Genomic DNA, 22,002 nt, shown 5'->3' on the forward strand with positions numbered 1-22,002 from the left:
TTCTCAGAAATTATTATTTTTGCCAGTTTACTTTGGTTTTGCAGTATGCTTACCTCAGAGACAAAATCAGAAAGCGTAGAGTCAAGTTCTGTTTTGATTATTACCTAAATTTTATTTTAAGTCTGCAAAACAGTTTTCATACTGTATTTTCTATAAATTCAAGTTGAAAATATCTTCAGGAGAGATTTTTGAATTACTTTGATGCTCCTAATCCCATTTGAAATTGTAAAAGACATAATGAAATATAAACAGTAATGGTAGATTTTAGAAACTCTTCACACTGTGAGCTTCAAAAGAAGGCATGGCTAATGTTTTGGGAAAGGGTCATTACAATGAGCAATTTTGTCATCCTTCATGCTCATGCTTCAATCTCAGAGTGAGAGACTGCTCTATTCATTACGAACTATGGCCTCCTCCAGCCCTTTATTAGGAGAGCTAAACAGTCAGTATGGGTTTTAGGATGTCTTCTTGATGGAAGTTAATTTATAGTAATGAGTAAGAGGAGTTACAATGTTCTACTTAACATATTAGTGTTTGGTTAATGTATTTTTGAAGGGCAGGATATTGAATTATAGGCAGTGCTAGAATTTGAAGAGAATGGATGTCCAGGGGAAATATGTATTAGGTTTGACAGACTTGCTGTTATCAATACTATTTCAAGAATTTCTCAGCTGACCAAGTTTCCTATTGGCTCAGCGTGACTCAGTTTCTCACAAAACTCTTGATGAAGTGCTGTAAAAGTCTCTGTGAAAAGACCTCAATATTTAAGAGTGTAATAAAAAGATTATTTAAAAATACCAATACTCCTTCCATTTTACTCAAACTTGCCAGTTTTTATGCCAGGATTGGCTGATATCCTACTGTGGCTTGTCAAGAAAGAGAAAACAGTTGCAGTTTTCGCTTTTTCTACAGTTTAATGGTTTTCCTGTTTTAGTAGATGACCTGCACAGAAATATATTGTACAGTTGAAATGTGTTGAAAATATAAAAGCTACAGAATCCCCTAAGAATGTAGGCTTTCGGGTTATATGGGGGGGTGTTTCTTGCTATCAGTTCCAGACCAGAAATCACAGTTTTGTGGTCAGGGCTGCTGCAAGTGTTTTTCTTTCCAAGATTGTCATACAGAAACACTGTCTTTAGCCTACCGGAGTTAGTCAGTCCCTCATTGTCCATGGGTATTTTATATTACCTGTGCAAGATGTGGAGGCTTAGTCCAGCTACCTCTGCTAGGCAGAGTGAGTCAGGCTTTGGCAGGGATATTAGCTCAAGTGTGATGCCATGAGAGTACAGTTACTGTATTTCCAGGGTCACATCCAGCCCAGCAGCAGTACAGCCACTTTATCGCAGAGGAAAGCTTGTGAGCAAAGCTAGGTCTCTACAGACCCAGTTCAGTTGTTATGGAAATATGAACACTTGCAATTTGATGTGCTTCTTACCTTTCCTTCTTCCCTGTCTGTACTTCAGAATGCCACAATCCAGGGATCCTATGCCATTTCTTGTGAATCTTATTATCTGAGGAAGATGAAAGATTTTACTTTGTGTAAATTCAGGATACAATTTGAGGCTAAATTGATGATGACTATTTTTGCAGGAAATAAAAATATTTACAAGTGAATAAAATACACAAATATGAATTTGAAGCTTGAAGTCACTTAGGTTCATTAACTTCCTCACAGAAAAGTTCAGCTACTGAATTTCAAAGGGTTAGTTTACAAGCCCAGGCATGGCAACAACCTTTCTTTTTCTCATTGTGCCTGCACAGTGGTAAGAGTTACACTCCTCACTGAAAGCTACAGTCTAGACAAAGATAATTTATAATTTATCTCCGTATAGCTAGAAAATAAAATAGCATATAAAGAAATGCAAAGCTGTTCATAGATAAAACCGTTCTTTTCTCTGTCAGCATAAGAATCAATTTATCTCAACCAAGAACACAGGTCATGCTGTCTTGCTTTCTTAAAGATATAAACGACACTGACTCTGAAGTGCTTTATAAATCAAGGATCTTATTCCAGTTAGCAACATGTAATAAATATATTTGCCTATATAGACATGTGTGTACATATAAATGAATAAATATTTAAATAAGCGCTGCTCATTTCCTGCTTCTTTCAAGGCACTTCAGTCCTACTGTGTAGCTCACGAGTACTTTCTCAAGCAGCATCAACATCTTAACAGCCATTAAGTCTGTCAGTGCTTTACACTGGAAAGTTCTCTTGTACCGCTAAAACTGGCACTATTAGGAGAATTATCCTGCCAGAGCACAAGCTGACTTCTCAGAACTGTCGCATTGGAATATGCTATATATGAGTATGCTGTTGGAATATGCTCTACAGTCTCGTAACATGTTTCTAAATTACAATTACAGTGTATTTAAGTAGTTCTATCTATAATATTATGTCTAATTTTAAAATTAAATATTTAGTTCTAAATTAAATATTAAAATGCTAAAGTCTGGCACTCTCAATCTTATAAGCAGCCAGAACAAGCATCTATTATTAATGACATTGAATTTTAGGTTCCTTGGAGCCAATTTAATTGGAAAGAAGTGCTTCATTGTGTCTATTGGATATGGCAATTTTTACTAGATTATGTTAGAAGTATTTGTGATTAAAGTACTGCGGATATGGTATAAAATCTGAGTTTTGATCATTTGCTATTTATACAGTATCTTCTTTACATCTAAATCAAAAAAATCAAGGATATTATGGACATGATTTTGTTTGAAAAGAAGATACCATACACAAACCTTTAAATATACATCTGTATTAACCAAGAGCTACCTGTGGGATGACAGTGAGATTTGGAAATAATCAGATAGTACAAACTACTAGATAATGTATGTTAATTGGTTTTATATGCGAAGTCTCATGTAAGTGTTTTGATACTTGCCAAAACCAATTAAAGTAGTTTAAATGGTTCAGTTAGCTTTGGATGTCATGCCAGTCCCATAATTCCAGGTTTCCAATTTAGTCTCCACTATACTCCTTCTCAAAAAAGCCTGTAAAAAGCCTACCGTATTCTTCCTTCTGTGCATGTAAATTAGGCTTTTTGTTTAGTTTTGTCTTTATTACATTTGAGGCCAAAAAATACAAGCATATTCCCTCTGACCTACATTGTACCTATCACAAACTAATTAGGAATGATTTTGAACATATTGTCTAATTAGGAATGATACTATGGGGTTTGATTGCCTGCTAGAAGAGCTCTTTCCATAAGTAAATCAAGAAATTCCATGTGCACTTTCAGAAGTGAAATTAGAATAAAAATCTAATTTTTAGATGTCAGATGTCTTTAGATGTCTTAAAGACATTTTAGATGTCTTTAAGATTCAATCTTGTAACTTTTTAAAATTTTTCTAAAATTTGCTCTTTTATTTCTTCATCCAGTTAAGACTTTAAGTTTGTAAAATAGCTTTCTACCAATCTTTCAAACTGATCTTCCCGGATATAGCAAACTTAGGTGTGGGGTTTTGATTGGTTGTTTTTTTTTTAACTAGCACCGATATTTATTCTAACCCTGACTCTTATAAGACAGTGAGTGATATCCAGTGTGGAACAGGCCTCCTGGTACGCTGGGTAGGTGGTAGCTGTTTCAGACTCTACTGGAAGTGCCTCCACATGCTTGGAGTGCTTTGTAATTGTTACTAACTCATTGGAGGATCTACAGGAGCTTTCCAGCTGACTTTAACATTTGTCATTTTAGAGAGAGAGCAGGAAGGTTATGAACACCAAGCAGCATGCAAGATAGACTATAAGGTTTTTTTTCCACGTTTCTGAACGCAGCAAAAAAATCTCAGTGATCCCCATAAGGGTTCATGGATTAAATGTTAGCTTTCATTGAACAACATAAAAGGGAACAACAGTGCTGATAAAGCAAAGTCTGCTAATAAAGAAAAAGAGAGTTTGTGTCCTTTTTGCTATCCTCAACAATGACTGATGGAAAGTAACTTCAAAAACATGTCACAGAAGCTCTTGAAGGCTTAGCTGCACTGATATAAACAGCCACTTATCTTGAAAACTTCCTATCATGCTATCAATTTTCATTATAGAAAACTTGGCACAAGACAGTAGTTCTTCACTTCTGACCTGTTCCAGAAAAGAAAGGAGAGCACAGTCACCATACTGTGCATTTGACATGAGAGTAGAGAGTCTCACCATCCTTCATCAAATTCTGTTATAGCCACTAAGATTTAGTCAAGGAGAGTGAATGAGGTTAGCATTCTTTGGCTTGAGCAAGTCAAAACATTTTGATTAAAATTTTTCTCTTGTGTTCTGCATGTCTCTGCGGAAGGACTGAATTTTTCTCCTGTGTGAACTGGAAGTTACTTTTATTTATTTATTTTGACATCTTACATTTCAGTAGTTCATTGCTGCCTAAAATACTTTGCACTATTTATGTGGGGTTACACTTTGTTTGTTACTTGAAACTTCATTATTTCAAGAATGAGATGACTTTTTCTCCAAGAAATTTTTCTCTTTCATCTGAACTCTTCTCTTTAGGAGCAGCTGATCTCCACTGAAGACCCTAATTAAGTCCATTGAGTTTAATAAGAACAAGAGTATTTCTGAAGAAGTTTATAAACTGAAAAATCTTTCAAGACAAATGAACCTACTTTCTTGTATAAACAATAAAAAGAGACCAGCTTATCAGAAAACAGAGCTCAGACAACAAAGATCCTATGGCCCTGCAGAAGGCTTAAAGAATTCTTGAAATTTTCTTGTTCCATGTCAAGAGTGATTCCAAATCTCTTCAAACTAAAAATGAGGAGAGAACAAGAGTGGGACATATTCAAAGCTGAGCTGTCAGAGTAATAGTTTGGTTGCATAAAACTTTGAAAACTCACTGTTTTCAAAAGGATAACTGTTTTGCTGGAAAATTACTGAACTATTGGTGTATTAGCATTGAATTCTGCTAGTTATTTTATATAGTAGATCAAATTACGAAAGTTCTGATCAAATAATAGTTGTCGTCTTTCTGCTTCTTCATGTAGCTGACATGATTGTTTATCGCATTCAATTTTTGTATGTCTTGCATGAAATGATAGTAGGGGTTTCCTCATAGCCAGTTAACTACTCTCTACTCTGAGGTCAAAAACTGCCTAGCCCTGGCCAGGCTACCAAGAACTTGTTTTAGCTACAGCAGGGTGTATACGTTCACTGAGAGTAAAACGTCCTTCCATTTGCATCCTCAATTTTCATTTGCATGTGGTAATTTGAACTGGTTAGAAATGCCTTTAACTTCCATTTAGTATATATGGCTTGCAGAATGCAAGAAAGTGCTGAGTAAAGAGAGTAAAAAATTAAGAAGCAAAGGTAGTTATCTAGACAGTTGCAAAATATGTCCTACATGCTTCCATTATTGCATAAGAAGTAGAGAGTTGTGTGAAGAGATTGATAAGGTATTTGAAGGATGTTTTAATAAGTCTTCACTCTTCCATTTCAGTAGATATGAATATACAATACATGGTAAGTATGCTTAGTATAAAGCTACCTCATCATTTTTTCTCATTTCTTTGTGATCTTAAATGATCAATGCAAGATAAATATATATATTGTTATCATCATCCAATGAACAGGCATTTGAAAAATGCTTATTGTTTTTCCAGACTTGCCTCTACTACCAGTTGCTTGACTGGGTTTTCATATGGGTTTGGGTTTTGATATTTTCCCTTTTTTGTCAGAAGTAGCTAGAATCAAAACCTGCTACTGTATTGCACAGTTTGGTACCATTTATCTTCTTGCATGAAAAACTGCTCTAGAGTACCTGTGCAACACTGTCTTCCAGGGTGCAGTACAAAACCAGATTTCAGTAAGCACAAATATGACTTTTTCTATCAAGTTTTACTTTTTTTTACAGACTTTTTTTTTGAAAATTTAGAAAGTTAGGCCTTCATAAAAATCAGTATGATTTAACATGCTTAAAGTAAGATAAATGAAAAGTTGTATGGTTACTCATTGAAGAAATGTTGTACGGTGATAACTCTAATGGGAAAAGTCTCTGAACGTTGTGGGCTTGGCTGATTATGGGGCGTACAAGAATATGTTTCTTATTCTGAAGATTTCAAAGGGTTTTCAGGTCGTAACTTTAGGCACATTACACAGCAGAACCAGTGGAAGTTCAGGAATATGAAAGCAACATTGAGCTGCAGATGTCACATCACTTCCCACACCAAATGAGTTGCCATATTCAGTTCGTATATGTGGTTTCTTACACAAATGAAATTCATGCATCAATTTTACTGATGTCACGAATATCCCAGAAGTGGCTAGCCCAGATCTGTTTACACGATACTCTTTCAGTACAGTTCTGAGGTGCCTCATTTTACTGCTATAACTTCTCCTGTGGTTCTCCAGTTCCATCCCATCCCAGGCCTTACGGTAGAGTGTTTTTGTGCATCAGCTACCTGAAGCTTCCTGGGTGGACTAAATACTTCCTTGCATTTAAGAATCTGGCCTGTGGTGAATGCTGTGACCAGAAAGGCTTTTTCCGTTAAAGTACTGATTAAACTTAATAAGGGAAATAAACATTTGAAAGCAGTCTGTCTCCTCTGCAGCCATCCCCTCCTGCAGAAAAGGTACAGGCTGGCCTAGGATTGTAAGGCACTGCAGCTGGTCCTGCAAGTGAGCTGGAATAGCTTCCAGCAGCAACTGCCCTGCTTCTGGACAAAAGGATCCTTTTGCTTCTTCCCAGTATGTTCAATCCTTTGGCCCCAGCAATGGCCCATATGGCAAAACAAATGCAAGTTGCTGGAATCCTGAGACAGGAGCTTCACAATTAATATTTCAGGCATTGTTACTTAACAGCCTGAAGTGCTTAGCAAGTGATATAATATCTTACTCCCTTCCTTTCTTCTTGCTCATTTTTCTTGCAGATTGATAGTCAACCAATATACTTGCACAAGAAACATCCTAATAAAACACATCACATAAACTACTAATAAATTATTACAGAGGAGCTCTGTGTCCATTACAATCCCAGACAAACTGTTACTGTTTTAGCAACTCTCAAAGAACTGGTGATTTGACATCAATTTCACATTATTTTGAAGTACAGGGATATAAGAATGTAACTCACTGATTCCTGAGATTACAGAATACAGTAGAAACATGCTTACTTAGAGTTTACCAGACTGGATATTTATTTTCAAAACTTTTTTGAAAATTTTGTAATAGCAATGTTTGCACAATAGAAAGTGGCTCATCTTTTCTTGCAAGTGTGTCAAGACAGCCAGGCTCCTGTAACACCTGAAAATTTCCACTGAAGAAATCTGTTTGAAAACAGGGCTCTCTTAAAGGAAAAGAAAAAAAAAAAAAGAAAAAAGGAAAAACACTTCTGTCAAATTAACAGCTTTTCCATATTCCAACAGGTTTCTGAGAATTTTAGCAAAAGATAAAATGAAGATTACTTACTGGAATTTTGCAATGATTAAAATGTCGCTCACTTATAATAGTGTAAATTAATCAAAATAAAAACCAAGCTGGGAAAGAGAATAATGTGCAGAAAAGGCTGGTGCACCAGAAAAAGTTACTATCAGTAGTATGTGTATTATCATGAGGGATGAGCGGAGAAGCTTACTTTGAGGACCAACGCGTTTCCAAGCTGTCGGTGTCAGTGGAAGGCAGGGTCAGTGATCTTAGAGCCCGCCTGGTTGCTGTTTTCCTGCTGCACTTTGCATTCTTCACCCGGTAAAATGTATTCATTTCCCCTAGCCACTGAATGCCACAGCAATATCAGCTACAGTACTTTAGCACTTCAACTCATTTTCTGACAAACTTGACTTGCAGTGAGTCTAGAGCTTTCCATGGCGGTTGATTTTCCTTAGTCAAACTCTGGATTTTTCATGTATGGTTATTTTCTTTGACTTAACTGTTTACTTAAAAACAGTTGCAAAAAAAATGAGTAGCATCTGCTCTTAAGGTTTCACCCATAATCCAAAATAGAAGAGAACAATTTTATCCTTATGATAACACTGTTTGGATGTACATGCAGGTAGAGATGAAAAACTAATTCTCTTTGAGAAGTCAGAGTGCGTTTTAAAGCAAAAATACCTTTCTGAAAGCTGCAAATCTTTATTTTTTAGCAATAAAAAAACCTCTCTTGTGCTCTTTCTCTATATATAAGCATAGAAGGGCAGTGCAGAGAGTGAGTTTAATTCATATTTTCATTTAAAAAAAAATCTGAAAATTCTTTGACAGATATTCTGATTTTTTTCTGAAGAGAAGAATTTGTACATTCTGATTGGAATTTTTGTCTTCTGATGAATTAAAATGCACTTTAAAGGACAGACCAAATAGACATTTTCTTAAATCATAGATTTTGTTTTGCATGTACAGTAGTCATAAGACTCAATGGCAATCTGTTCTTCCTACTGAGGTTTTACTGTGAGTTCAAAGAACAGAAATCTGCAGTATAGCTTCTCTGTCACTGATATTAACTCTAAAGCAACATATTGCAACCTTTCATCTTTCAGTAGTTTCGTGTCCATCTTAACAGAATTTCTTGAAGAGCAGAGACAAAATGTTTTTTAAAGTCAATGTCAAAGCTTAGTTTTCATTGACTCTTGAGGGTTTGTTTATGCACTTTTTCTTTGTCTACTGCAGTGTTTGCAGTTCAGGCTATTTTAGTTGACGTGGAGGGCTATGAGCAGGCTGATGGATCCAGCAGCTGCAAATTGCAGGATCAGCTGTCTGGAAGACTGAGTGAAGTAGGCAGTTGGCAGCCAAATGGGTACAATCCCTGTAGCCTAAGAAATTCCACAGTCAGTGCTACAGGATAGCCCATGAGAGGATGACAAAATTTTTACCTTAACACCACTATGAAACTGTGTAAAAATAAAAATGCCTAGTGGATGTGTGAGATTAATGATTACAAATAGTTGTTTTGGAAATGGTGCTTTCTAAAAATCAGGTTATAATAGCTTCTGATATGAAACTATATACTGATAAAATGGGGAAGGATTTCCATGCTTATATTTGTAGGCTGTATATTATTGCCATTGACCTGGAACTATGCATATTTAGAAATAGATGCCAATAGATAAATGCTGGTTTATTTTATCTACCTGCCACTTCTGGTAAGAGCAACTGGCACTCATGACAGCATTTAGGTACTATCTTGTGATACTCCTGTTCTTTATTTATAAATACAAAGTGTAAAAAGGGCACATGACAATGTTCTGCTGGTTTTGCTCTATCTAATGCTAAATCACCTGCAGGGAGTTAGGAAGAATGAGGACAATGAGGTCATGTTGTACCAGGTCTTGATATTGAGCCTCAGTAAAATCGGGAACCTACGTAACATGACATTTTTGTGCTGTATTTGAACTGAATTAATTATTACAGAAAATTATTAAATTCACAGCTGTACTAGATATAATTATTTCATTTCGCTGAATTATATGTAAATCTAGACATCAGGTACAGTAATAAGAAAATGTTGTACTAGATAATGCCAACTGGATTTGACATTTTATTGTTTCCTCTCAACATGCTGTTTTGTGCCAGGCAAGTGTAAAGAAAAGATGCAAGTAAATAGGCTGCAGCTTTATTAATGCTCTTCTGCTGAGGACTAATCAGCATTAACTGATATGGCAAAAGTGATCATTTCTTTGTAATCATGTTCTCTTGACAAAGGGCTGGCATTAGCCTTTACACAGCTGTTCTTCTGTCCTTTGTGCAGCCTTCACCTTCCCATCATCATATGACAGTTAAAAAACCAGGAAAGGGGATATCAGTAGGGGCCTAAATTCTTTTTTCCAAACTTTATGTAAGATGGACTTCCCGCAAACCCAGGTCCAATCCATTTTATCCAGGAACCTGGCCTGTGGTGAAATGAATTCCAGTTCTTTTGACTATGGCTACAGACTGAGCTGAAGTAGAAGTCACCCACCAAAACAATGTTATGTGATGCAGGAATGTCAACTTATCGCCCCTAAGATTTTTTCAAGAAATACCCAATAGACTGATACATGACTGTGTGCCATGCATGTAGAGTCTGACATATCGGGGACTACTGATCAACTACTAGCTATCACACAAGCAGTTAGTGCATGTTCAGTAAGATTGTTGCACTGACGCTACCACTCTGTAAGCACACAGTGAATCCAGCCTACTCTTGTCTGTCTTCAGACTTAGAGTGCACGTGCAGGTGGACTGCACAGCATATACATAATATTGAACTGGACATATTGAACTTGTGCATGCACTGTAGACATTTGTCCAGAGCTTCTGGACGTTGAATAGCTGGAACTATTAATAGGGGAGTTAAATCACTTTAAATCTATGCCTGGCCCTGTTGCTAATTAAATCAGACTTCCTGAACGGTTCAATCAGATTTTCATCTAATAGGAAGAGAAGAAAAAAAAAAACCACAACATCCCTAAAGATCACATCATGTGAACATGTGATCATAGGTGTGGTGCTTAGGGACGTGGTTTAGTGGTGGAGTTGGCAGTGCTAGGTTAACAGTTGGACTTGATGATCTTAAAGGTCTTTTCCAACCTAAATGGTTCTATGGTTCTAACATATTTATCAGCAAAGCAAAAAATCCTTTCTGTTCTCCCATGAAAGTAAAGACAAGACTGCAGTGAATGCTATACTAATTCCAGGCCAGAAGGGGAGAGAGCTGATGATAAAGTCAGAAAATAGAGCTCAGAGTTTATATATTATGAAAAGGTATGTAGGGACTTGACTTCCTTCCTGGCTCATTCAGCCACTCAGAAAATAGCTTCCTGCCTTTTGACCACCCACTCTTTCTAAAACCTAAATCCTTTAAGAGCTGGTACTTTGTTTGTCTCTGACTGAGAGGGTAGTCTTATACGTTATGATCAGAGTATGTGACCTTTACTTGGGTATGGACGAGATCGGCCTTAGGTTCTCTCCATGTTACTGAAACTGTCAAGAGCAGTTAATTATCTTGTTAGTACATAAAGCATTTGGCTGCTGCTACGCTTGCAGTAGTCTTGTAAGTACTTCAGACTTTGCTGTTTGAGGAAAATGAGCAACTTATAACAAGCCATGTAAAAATTAACAGCATATGTCCTTGAATATGTGATTCTTTCAAACCTCTAGTGGTGCTGGGATTTGCACTTCGGTACAAAATGTGTTGCTGTGGAAAGTTTGTCTACTTCAGAAATGGGAGATGCTTTGGTAGTTAGCACAAAGGTAGCCCAAGAGAAAACTCGTTTGAAGTGTGGGTCTGAACTCTTGATTTAGAGTATTATCTAGATTTATTAGCCAATATTTTCCATACATTATCTAACAATTGTCAGGAGACACTCACTCATTGTTAATACTTTCTTCTTATAGCTTCGTGTTTTCAACCTCTCTGAGAACTCTTATGGCAGTTGAATTCAGCATGTAACTGTGTGTGTGAAGCTGGAAAATAATTGAAACTTGTTTTGCAGGTTTGGCACAAACTTAAACTCATTCACATGAGTAGTCTTACTAAAGATACATTAAGAATTTTTCTATAGATTGAGTCTAATTTGCAAAGTTACAGTTACTGGGCAACAACCTACTTTTTAATCCCTGAAATTAAAATTGAACTACTTTACGGCCAAGAGGAAAAAGACATGACCAACACTGGAGAAGTGAATGCAAATTCAGTCAAACTAATTCACTAAAAATATTCTTTAAAACATTTGAAACAGCATAGAAATACAGTTGTGCTTTTCAGTCAAGTTTCAGTTGTAGTTGGATAAATGGATAATAATAATAACCTTTTCCAAAGCTTGGAAAAGATTTTGCTGAGAGTTTTAGCTTTGTCTGTGTGTTTGTAGAATTAGATTAGCACACTAATCTGGTAACGAGAGTGTCCCTTTGCTCACCTGGAAGTGTGTGGATATTTGAAGACCTGAGCACTTGCAGCCCTACGTGTTGCCAGGCAAGGCTGTGTGTTTTGTACTTGCAAATATAGAAGCTGGTTGTCACAGCAAGGGGATTGAGGATAAAGGGGAAGAGATACTGCCTCTCTCAAGGCAGCCCCAAAACTCTGCCCATTGAAACTCCAACGTTTTGTGCTCATCTCTGGCATTTCTGAGCGCTACTCCTGCAGGGGACTTGATTTAGCTGTCAAGTGCTTTATTAAAATGAGTAACTACTGATAGTACTCAACCATAACAGTCTCTCAAGGGCTAATATTGTGCTATCTGTTGTACTAAAATTATTTAATATTATCTAGGGATTTGATTTTGGTTTAATTTGTTACATACATACAATTACATATTCAATAATTTGGCTTTACTTTCAGACTGAAGATGTCAAATCTGAACTGATACAAATTACTGTACTGTATTATTAGTTTAGAAAGAATCAGCTTTACTGATTTTCTTGTTATTCTACTGCTGTACAAAACCACAAGTGTATCATCAGAGACATAAGGTTTCATTGTAATTTTCTGATAGAATTGTTTCGATAGCAAATTTGAAATGAATCAAAATTATATTGTTTATTCTCATTTTTATTGGTTATGCATATACCCTTTACCTAAAAAGGACATTTCTGAAGGTTTGAATTAAAATGATTTCTTTATTTTTTTTTTAAAGAAATAAGTCTTGGATTTAAAATATGCTATTGAGTCACCTTTAAATATATGCCACAGAGTAGGAAAAAAACCTTCTAGGATCCAGTGCTAATTTGTTTTCAGTATTTTAATCAGATTTCCTTACTTGTTTATACTATGCTTTTTACACATAGTTTTCAAACAGGGTTGTTATATAGCAGTGTTGTTCACTCAGTTGTATATGCCTAAATACTCTTTAGTCTTGTGACTTATCCTTTCACAAAGAAAATTAAGACTAGATTGTAAAGATTTTACACTGTATGCAGCACAGTTTAGAAATCTGGAACATTAACTGTTAAATTTAGAGGATAGCATCCCATCAAAACCTTAGTTTTATAACCTGGTAACTTATATTTTCTTTTCTGCTTTCTCAACTGTTCACAGCTACTCTGCTTTCCCTCTTTCTCCTTCTCCACCCATCATCTTCTGTTCAATTTTGAGTCCAGAACAAGACTATGCAAAAGTTAGTGCCCTTTCATCACAGCAGTCAGCAATGGATCTCAGAAATAGCTTATCCACATTGAGTCTATCCCAGACTTTTGCCCTACTTGGCTATAGAGGCTAGATTAGAAGGTAAATTATGTCCAAAATAATTTTGTTGATGATGGCACAGATCAGATTCTTTGCATTTTAACTGGGGGGGGGAGAAGGAGACTGCTTGTGGCAATCTTATCACTTTCATTCCTATTGCTGTCTTCTAGGATGACACTTTACAGTGTTAGTTTTCTGCTTCTGATTCATGTGATCTCGTTGTGCCATCCTTCTTTATTGTATGCTATCTCTGCACTTACTGAGCAGTCCTGCCAAACAGGACAGCTGCTGGTTCAGTTGCTGTAGCATTGACATAAATAAAAAAAAAAAAAAAAAAAAAGAGAACCGTGGATGTATTAATTACATTATCTTTTCTCTCTGAAATAATCTATTCTGCATTTAATAAAAAGTAGATGAAAAGTAGAGCTGATCCATGAAAGGACAATGCCTGTAGCTAAATATCTACTTTATTTTTCCGTTACAGGATATTTGTGAAGACATATCTGATCACGTTGAACAAATTCATGCTCTACTAGAGACTGAGTTTTCCCTGAAGCTTCTGTCTTACTCTGTCAATGTGATAGTCGATATCCATACAGTACAACTACTCTGGCACCAGCTACGTGTTTCTGTTCTGGTTCTGAGAGAGCGTATTCTCCAGGGACTACAGGACGCCAATGGAAACTACACCAGGCAGACTGATATTCTGCAAGCATTTTCTGAAGAGACTAAGGAGGTATAGTAACTAAATTCAGTTTTGAGAATGTCGTCTGTATTTGAAGCAGCTCATCCCTGTTGCACCTTTAAAATCGCTAGGATAACAATTTTAAGGATGGCTTACTTGTCTTCTAGATATTTTGCCAATTTTGTGTTTTAAATGTCTTCAGCTGATATCTGTTCTTGTTGAACCAAATTAAAGCAAATTAAGGTTAACTTTCAGAAGTGTCATGTTAGTGGCTAGCAATGTTTTCTCCTGATTGAAATATTTTTCATAAAATATTGGAAACGCTTACAGAGGTGCATCTGGGACAAAGTCCTTGGTCTGGTTACTCGTGAATTTAAGGTTCATATCCAATTCAAAACTCAATTTTTATGTGCAATGAATTCTTTAATGAAAAGCTTAGACATTTCCCTTCTTGCATACACAAACCTGAGGCTTACACAATGTTTTCCAAAACTTTCCAGACTAGGGCAATATTGCTTTAAAGCAGAGAGCATGGACTATAATTTGTTTGAGTGGCAATTCTGCAACATGCCTCTAAAAAGTCACACATTTTGTCTGAGAAACAATGATGCATGCATCAAACATCTTTTTACTCTAACAGGGTGTCAAATTCACACACATGTAAATGCTTTGTAAATCTGGATTCATTTGACTAAAATGCCTTTCCCTTTGTATTCATCATTACTAAATTACCTTAGAAGGACACTGCTGGCCCAATTTTTAAAACTGAAAGAAGATGCACATTTTTAATAGTTAGGATAATTAATGGTTAATAGAAAATACCTTAGCATGTAAAGGATTCTTCATTTGCTGAAAGTCCTAAGATTAGGATAAAATGCTTTCGTTAGGATTAGATACGTTTACAGAAAGAGACCTCTAGATCAATGCAGTGAGATTCTGCGACCTGTGTTACAGAGGAATTCAGAAGTCCCCTAAACATGTCCTGAATTTCAGATCACTCAAGTTTCAAGAGAATGTGCATATTTCTCTGCTCCCTGTTGGGTTTTATATTTGTCTTTGGCACAACAGAGTGGGTGGTCCTGAAATCAACACTCAGATATGCCCAGGCCTGCCTTTCACACCCCCTCTTCCTGATGTATACATACCTGGTGCTTCAGATTCAGTTTCTGCTTTGCTGTCGCTGCTTAACCTTCTCTGGCAAGTCTGAAGGAAATCCACACTTGTCTGAATATCCAGAGTGGTGAATTAGGGTGAAGTCGTCATTTTGTGACACGAGTGTGGTGATTTCGAGACATAAGGAAGGGGCAGATTCAGATAGTAAGAAACAGGAAATGTCCCATCTGGATCTGATTACAACTGCTATAAAAAACATCCCTCCAGTACAGGGGAGGACTGACTGGGGAAGGATAGATTATTTTTCAGCGGGCAAAAAACATGTTGCCAGATAGGCTTATATGGTAATAAAAAAGACATAATATCCTGACACGAATCTTTTTTTCCACCCCAACTAAAACATAAATAATATTTGATAAAATTAATGGCTAGCAATAGCAGGGACACAATATTCATATTAAGTTTCTGCTCTATTGCTTGAATATGTTCCCAGAAATTGCTCTGCAGTTTTTAACCTTCAGGTATTTATTCAAGCTTTTCATCGGGTATAATGGTAGTGGCCTTATCTGACAAAAATAAATAAATTAAAAAAATGTAATGTAGAGACAATTATATCTACTCTTATCTACCTTTTTTTTGGTGTTTCCCCCATATCCTTTCCCAGAGAGGACTACATTGTGGGACTAGTAAGTGCCTCATGATACAAGTATTATCTGTTAGGGATTTTCATGCATATGTGAATAGTGAGACTGTTTGAGCAAACCTAGAAACCTTTGCCCATACAGATAACCCTTCCTTGGAGAATCATTCTCCTAGTTTTCATTACTCCTTGGGGATTAGGAACTGGGAATGACAGCTTATTTTTTTCTCCTAAGATTGAGAAATCATCTGGTTTGAAATGAATAGGAAGAAACTTTCACATACAACAAAGACTTCTATTTTGGAATTCAGTACCGTAGGACACTTAAAAGTGGAAAGAAGTTCAAAAAATAAATGTGCAAACTAAGCAAAGATAGGAGGAATTATAACCTCCAGATGAGGAAGTACCTATGCTGCTCATTGGTAGAAGCTGGGAGCGCGGGTAGAAATGTTGTGTGTGGAAGGGCCATGTATGTATACCCATGTTTTACAGCTCGGCTAGCAGAAAATGTTTACAACTGATGCAGAGACAAGATACTGGGCTAGACAGAAATTTGATCTGAACCAGTACAGCAAATGCTATGCTTTTCTGTAGTCCATGAACCTATCATTTCACAAAATGTTTGGCTCGCTCCTTAAATCAGCTGTCTTCTGCGTAATGGTGAAGAGCTGCTTTGGCTGCCAATGTTAACTGAGGAGCTCCGTGGAAGAAGCGACCTGCCAAGGTTACTTTCGTGTTCAGTGAGACAGTCTCATCTCGTTAATATTCACTACTCTCTCAGTTCATAGACTGCAGTCAATCACAGCGCAACAAGTCCCACCTGGACTATATTTACATTGTAGCTGTAACACACGTAAATGCACACAAGCTAGCCTCAACATAATGAACAGGGATAACACTGGTAACATAGCTACGAAAACATGAAAGTGTACAGCACAGGCTGTACTGGCTTGGTTGGGAGCCCCGTGCATTAACCGGGCAGGCAGTAAATGTGCTTTTGGCTGTCTCAGCAGTGCCATACTGAATAAGGTGTCAGCAGGAAAGGGCACAAAAAGTTTCATGGCTTGGAGGAATAGAGGAACCAGTGAGGCAAGCTGCCTGCCATGATGGAGGTGCCAAATTAAGAAAATAATGTATTTAATAAAAAACTTTGGAAAAGTAAGACTTTGAAGGACCATTTGTCCTTCAGGAATCACCCAGAGATAGATAAGAAGGAAAGAAAAATGAGTTCTGTGCAGCCTGAGTTCTGCCCAGCTGAGCCTAACCTATAAGTTTTATTTCACAATTGGTAAAGCCGGGAAATATGGAAAGGATCAGTATAAGGCTATGTTAAATACAGTGAATCCTGATGTTCTCAAACAGTTGGTGAAGTCACAAAAGAAATATCTTGCAAATTAAATTAGCTCATTTGAAAGAGTAAAAAAAGTGCACAATTGTGCTGGTTTAAATATAAATACAAGAAGGTACTGGAAACAGCCTACAGAGCTTTACAGGAAGCATTACTATGTGAAAATGGACAAATTTTTTGAACTAAGACATTCCTATTGGTAACCATGCAAATAACTAAATGTAATATTTTTCTGAAATAAAAACAATAATAAAACAATGGTAATACTGGCATTAAATAATGCTCCTCTGAAGCACACGTTTAAGAGGCTGCTTGGAAAATGACCAGGCAAGATGGTTTAATGCATGTGATTGTAAATTTTATTAATGTTAATAAACACATTTTTAAGAGATGAAGGAATGGAGCTCATTACTCAGGAGAAATGAAGGCCTTTAGGGCCTTGGAAAGGGTTTTGACTTATATATGGGTTTACAGTTTCTAATCTTTTCCCGAGATTAGAGGGAAAATGTAGCTGTAATACTGATCATTGTTTAGTCATTATTTTCCTTAATAAATGCAGCTCCGAAATATAAATCTGACAGATTTATAGAAACTTCCCCTTTTAATTCTGGACTATTGACAATGTACAATTTGTGGCATAGGTTCTACATCTGGATAGAAAGTGCTAAATAAAAGGTATTTTCAATGTCCAAGATTATGGTTGATAAATAACTTTCTAATTGATCTTTTCTATAAATAATATTTTTAGCTGGAGGATTTTTTTTTATTTTTACTTTGAGTAATGCAAGTGGGGTGGACAGAGTACAGGGCTCAAACATTATATGTTTATAGAAGATGGCAAACAATAGCCTTCTTTATTGAGACTATTCTTGTTCAGACCAAAATCCAAGTGGTTTATTGTGAGATGAAGAGATTGTGGGGTTATTGCACCTTCTTCAGGCATGATGCCTAAGGTCCTTAAACTATGGATTTAGGCAGTGTAGTGAGACAAGCTGCTCCAGAGAATAATTCAGACAGGAGCCTATTGTGGATACTCAAGAGTTTGCTTTAAGAAACTCCATTATGAAAACCAAACCTGGGTAGAAGGCACAGTATACTGATTTAGGCATCTAAAGTTAGAATCCTAAAACCTGAGTTTCTGTCCTTTATGATGTTTTTTTAAGTAGTTTCTGTAAGCGCTTGGGCTAATGTTGGCTTTTTTATTTTTAATTCTGCTTTTCAGTTTCTTTTGTCCAATTGACATGCTCTGCCAATTTCTCTTGTTCTAGATAGTTTCATGGAGTTACTTAAGATGTACACCAGTGTAAATAAGAACAGAAATTGTTTCAGAATTATTTGATCAGGTTTCAAATTACGTGTTGCAATCTGGAAATAGTTGAGGCCTGCCTAGGTGTTAGAACATTAAATCATCTACTAAAAATATGCTTATAAACTGTTGACGAAACATAATTTTGCTGTGATTGTTATACATCAGGCTGCTTTTGGATCTTAATGTAGTCAGATTTTTTTAGTGTCCTTCAAATGAGTCACCAAATATTTATAAATATTAATTTGACTTTGATCTTTTTCAGGTGGCAAATCTCATTTGCCACCTGAGATGGTCTCCTCTGGCTACGTCTGTGTTTCTGAGATTGAAGGACTTCCATTGAGAAGATGCTGACAAGGGGACATTGCAGGCAGGACGTTTAGGATTCCCGGCTACAGTTTCTTTTCCTTAGGCTGTTCTCCATTTGTGCTCCAGATATCCAGCAGATAAATCCTCAGTTGGTAATGGTACAAAAAAGTGAAATGTAGTTAGCAACCTCTATCTCATAACTATGGGAAGAAATGTCTGTCATTGCTAGATGATGCTTGGAAACAACATTCTAGCAATCAACTAAAAGATCGTAGAGCAGCATGGATTTCCGAGAACACAAGATTAACAAGGTGGCTGATATACTCAGCAGTCCCCAAGATCCCCTCCCTCCTGTTTGAGGTAGTTAGTACAGGAAATACTATGAGTCTGTTGTATAGAATTTCTGAGTTCCCCCTGCAGAGTAAGTAGAACTGAGAGCAGAATTTAAGGAGGAGAATACCAATAGAAAATTGAGTTGCCATTTTTAGGTAACGTTGCATCAGACAGCATTTTTCAGTTTACTGCCATTTTTAATTCCCAAATACTTCAGAATGGTTTGCTCATCTACAGGGTACTAGAAAAACAGGCAGGTCAGTGATGAATGCTTTTCTAGATGTTAGACAGTGAAACATAGAAGCTGATAGTTCATTAGTTTGTGTGTGCTGTATATGAAAATTAATCTTCTAAATAAGTACCATTTCTTTGTCTGTTTCAGGACCGTCTTGACTCTTTAACTGAAGTTGATGATTCTGGACAGTTAACCATCAAATGTTCTCAAAATTACTTGTCACTGGATTGTGGTATTACTGCATTTGAACTATCTGACTACAGTCCTAGTGAGGATTTGCTTGGTGCTCTGGATGATATGACCTCCAGCCAAGGGAAAGCAAAATCATTTGAATCCTGGAACTACAGTGAGATGGATAAGGACTTTCCAGGACTTATCAGAAGTGTGGGTTTACTTGCAGTAGCAACCGATTCCATTGCTTCCCAGTGTAATGAAGCATTAAATGAGAAAGAAACCCACGTACCTCTTTCAGAAGAAGATGGAGGAGAAAGCAAAGACAGGAAAGCATCACATGATCTCTCACTAGTGTCTCCTTCTGCGAACTCCTCTCTTTCTAAAGGACCTTGCTCTGAAGACGGTGTTTTACCTACTGACAGCAAACCAGTTTCCACATTAAAGAAACCAGAATGCAATCTTCCACAGCACACCAGTGAAAAAATCAAACACTCTCACTGTGAAAACTCAACTCCTAAGAGGTCGATAAGAGACTGCTTTAACTATAATGAAGACTCCCCTACGCAGCCTACGTTGCCAAAAAGAGGTCTATTTCTGAAAGATGATGTGTTTAAAGATTATATGGAAGCCAATGATTTAAAAAGGCAAATCTCTCAGATAGTTAAAAATGAAATAAGTAGAAGTACACCCTCACTGTTAGATCCACCAGACAGGTCCAAGCTTTGCCTGGCTTTACAGTCACCCTACACTAACAGTCCATCTGCAGTTAGTCAGTCATATGATTGCTTAAATACAATAGGTGATAGAAATCTTGAGTACACAATAAATAATCACTTTAAGGACAGTCCCATAAGTCTGGGGAAGTCTACTTTCTACACCTGTAAAGAAAAATCAAAGCACAAGAAGTCTCACGACGCTCCAGAGAAAGTGAAAACTGGCAGAACACCTGGAGGTATGTGTAAAACAGCTCCACCAATACAAGTCAAAAAAAGAGAACGTTCTTCTCTACAAAATGGAATTACTTCTCATAACTCTCAGTCTCTGGAGGAGACAGAAACAGATTCTTCTGCATCATCAGATTCTTGTAACCAGAGAGACCCAAATGGGCAACCAAATGGGCAATCACAAGGTAAAACTGAGCCTTTTAGTTCACCAACACGTAGCCAAAAGAGTGCTTCCTCAGCTGGTTCTGAGCTTACCAACTCATCACCTCTTCTACTGAGAAGAAAGAATAATGAAAGCTTCTCCTCAACACCAAGCAATACTCAAAAAACCAGTAAAGATGGTGAGGTCTGGTATGGCTCTGATGAATATTTAGCACTTCCTTCACATCTCAAACAGACTGAAGTATTAGCTTTAAAACTAGAAAATTTGACAAAGTTGCTGCCCCAAAAGCCCCGAAGAGAAACCATTCAAAACATTGATGACTGGGAGCTGTCAGAAATGAACTCAGATTCAGAAATGTATCCAACGTACCAGACAAAAAAGCACAAAAAAATGGGTAGAATTTCACCAAGCTCTTCAAGTGATATAGTGTCCTCCTTAGGTGATAGTATTGAATCTGGGCCTCTCAGTGATATTCTCTCTGATGAAGATCTTTGTATGCCTGTGTCTTGCATTAAAAAATACATTGAAGAAAAGTCAGAAAGGACTGCTGTCACTCAGCCCACTGAGAATGAGACTTCTGCCTCAAATAAATCAGCTTTAATTCATCAACTGATGCAAGATATACAACATCAAGAGAATTATGAAACCATATGGGAAAAAATTGAGGTAAGGCAATAATTCTGTGTTTTTGATAAGCCTATATATGGATATGGAGCTGTGGGCAGGGGTGGAGTTGCTTTCTTGTTTTCTTTTAATGATGAAGAGTCTCATCTAGTGACTGCTAGAAGAGAACAGCAGTGATCGTTGTAATTATAATAGAATGCAGTTAACTTTAACTATACAGAATTTGCCTACATTATTTTACTTACACCAATGCCTTTAAACTTGGCAAAACATTATTTTATCAACAGAGCTTCTCTTTGCCAAGATCAAGTACGTGATAAGTTATTTTTTGGATGAAATGAAAGATAAACATTGGAAAATCAGGGATCTTTGTTGTTTTTGAATGAAGTTATACTTAATATCATCTGCCTTTTTTCTTTATAAAAAAGAATTGCTTTAGTCCAAGAATAGAGGAATCGTTTTCTCGATTCCTGTCATATCATGTATAATAACCACATTTCTTTTTAATCAGAAGGAAGTTCTCTTCCCTTGCAGGGATTATTTTCCCTCCAGTATTGGTGGAACTAAGCATAACATCTTTTTTTTTTTTTTTTTTTTTACTTAAATAATCCTTCCTAAAGAATGGCAATTTAATAGTGCAATATGCTAGAGCAATAATGGCAATATACTATCCATTAAAGTTCAGATGAGATAGGATTTCATTCTTGGCTTCTGGCATCACTTCTTCAGAAGTAACTCTTCTTTATAAAGTGGAAATATTTGCAGTAGTTAACACTATGAGAGAACTTTTCGACAAAAAAGATAAACTTTGGAAAGGGAGGTGAATTTGAATGAATAATCAAATAAGGACCTAGCCATCTCAATAATATAATTATTAGCTTACATTCATAGTAAATTTTTGTTTCCATTTTCTGATGGGTTTGTCTTCCTGGCCATTGTAGAGGAGAACTCTCCTATTCAGAACACTTCCTGTCCATCCTCAATATAGTTTAGTAAAATGGCTGCCAGAAAAGAAAGCTCCATCTCTACTAGAT

At 36.6% G+C, this 22,002-nt stretch overlaps 1 protein-coding gene across 4 annotated transcripts in view; it reads left to right on the plus strand.

The window, feature by feature from the left end:
• Positions 1 to 22,002, plus strand: part of AKAP6 (A-kinase anchoring protein 6) — a 293,258-nt gene that overhangs the window by 87,970 nt on the left and 183,286 nt on the right. For all 4 annotated transcript variants that reach the window (XM_076345005.1, XM_076345008.1, XM_076345007.1 and 1 more), the window contains exons 3-4: positions 13,579 to 13,830; positions 19,211 to 21,010. In XM_076345005.1, coding sequence (XP_076201120.1) covers positions 13,579 to 13,830; positions 19,211 to 21,010 — 2,052 coding nt within the window. The remainder of the gene's footprint in view (positions 1 to 13,578; positions 13,831 to 19,210; positions 21,011 to 22,002) is intronic.

The sequence above is a fragment of the Aptenodytes patagonicus genome, chromosome 7 (genome assembly GCF_965638725.1).
Source record: "Aptenodytes patagonicus chromosome 7, bAptPat1.pri.cur, whole genome shotgun sequence".
Taxonomy (NCBI): Eukaryota; Metazoa; Chordata; class Aves; order Sphenisciformes; family Spheniscidae; genus Aptenodytes; species Aptenodytes patagonicus.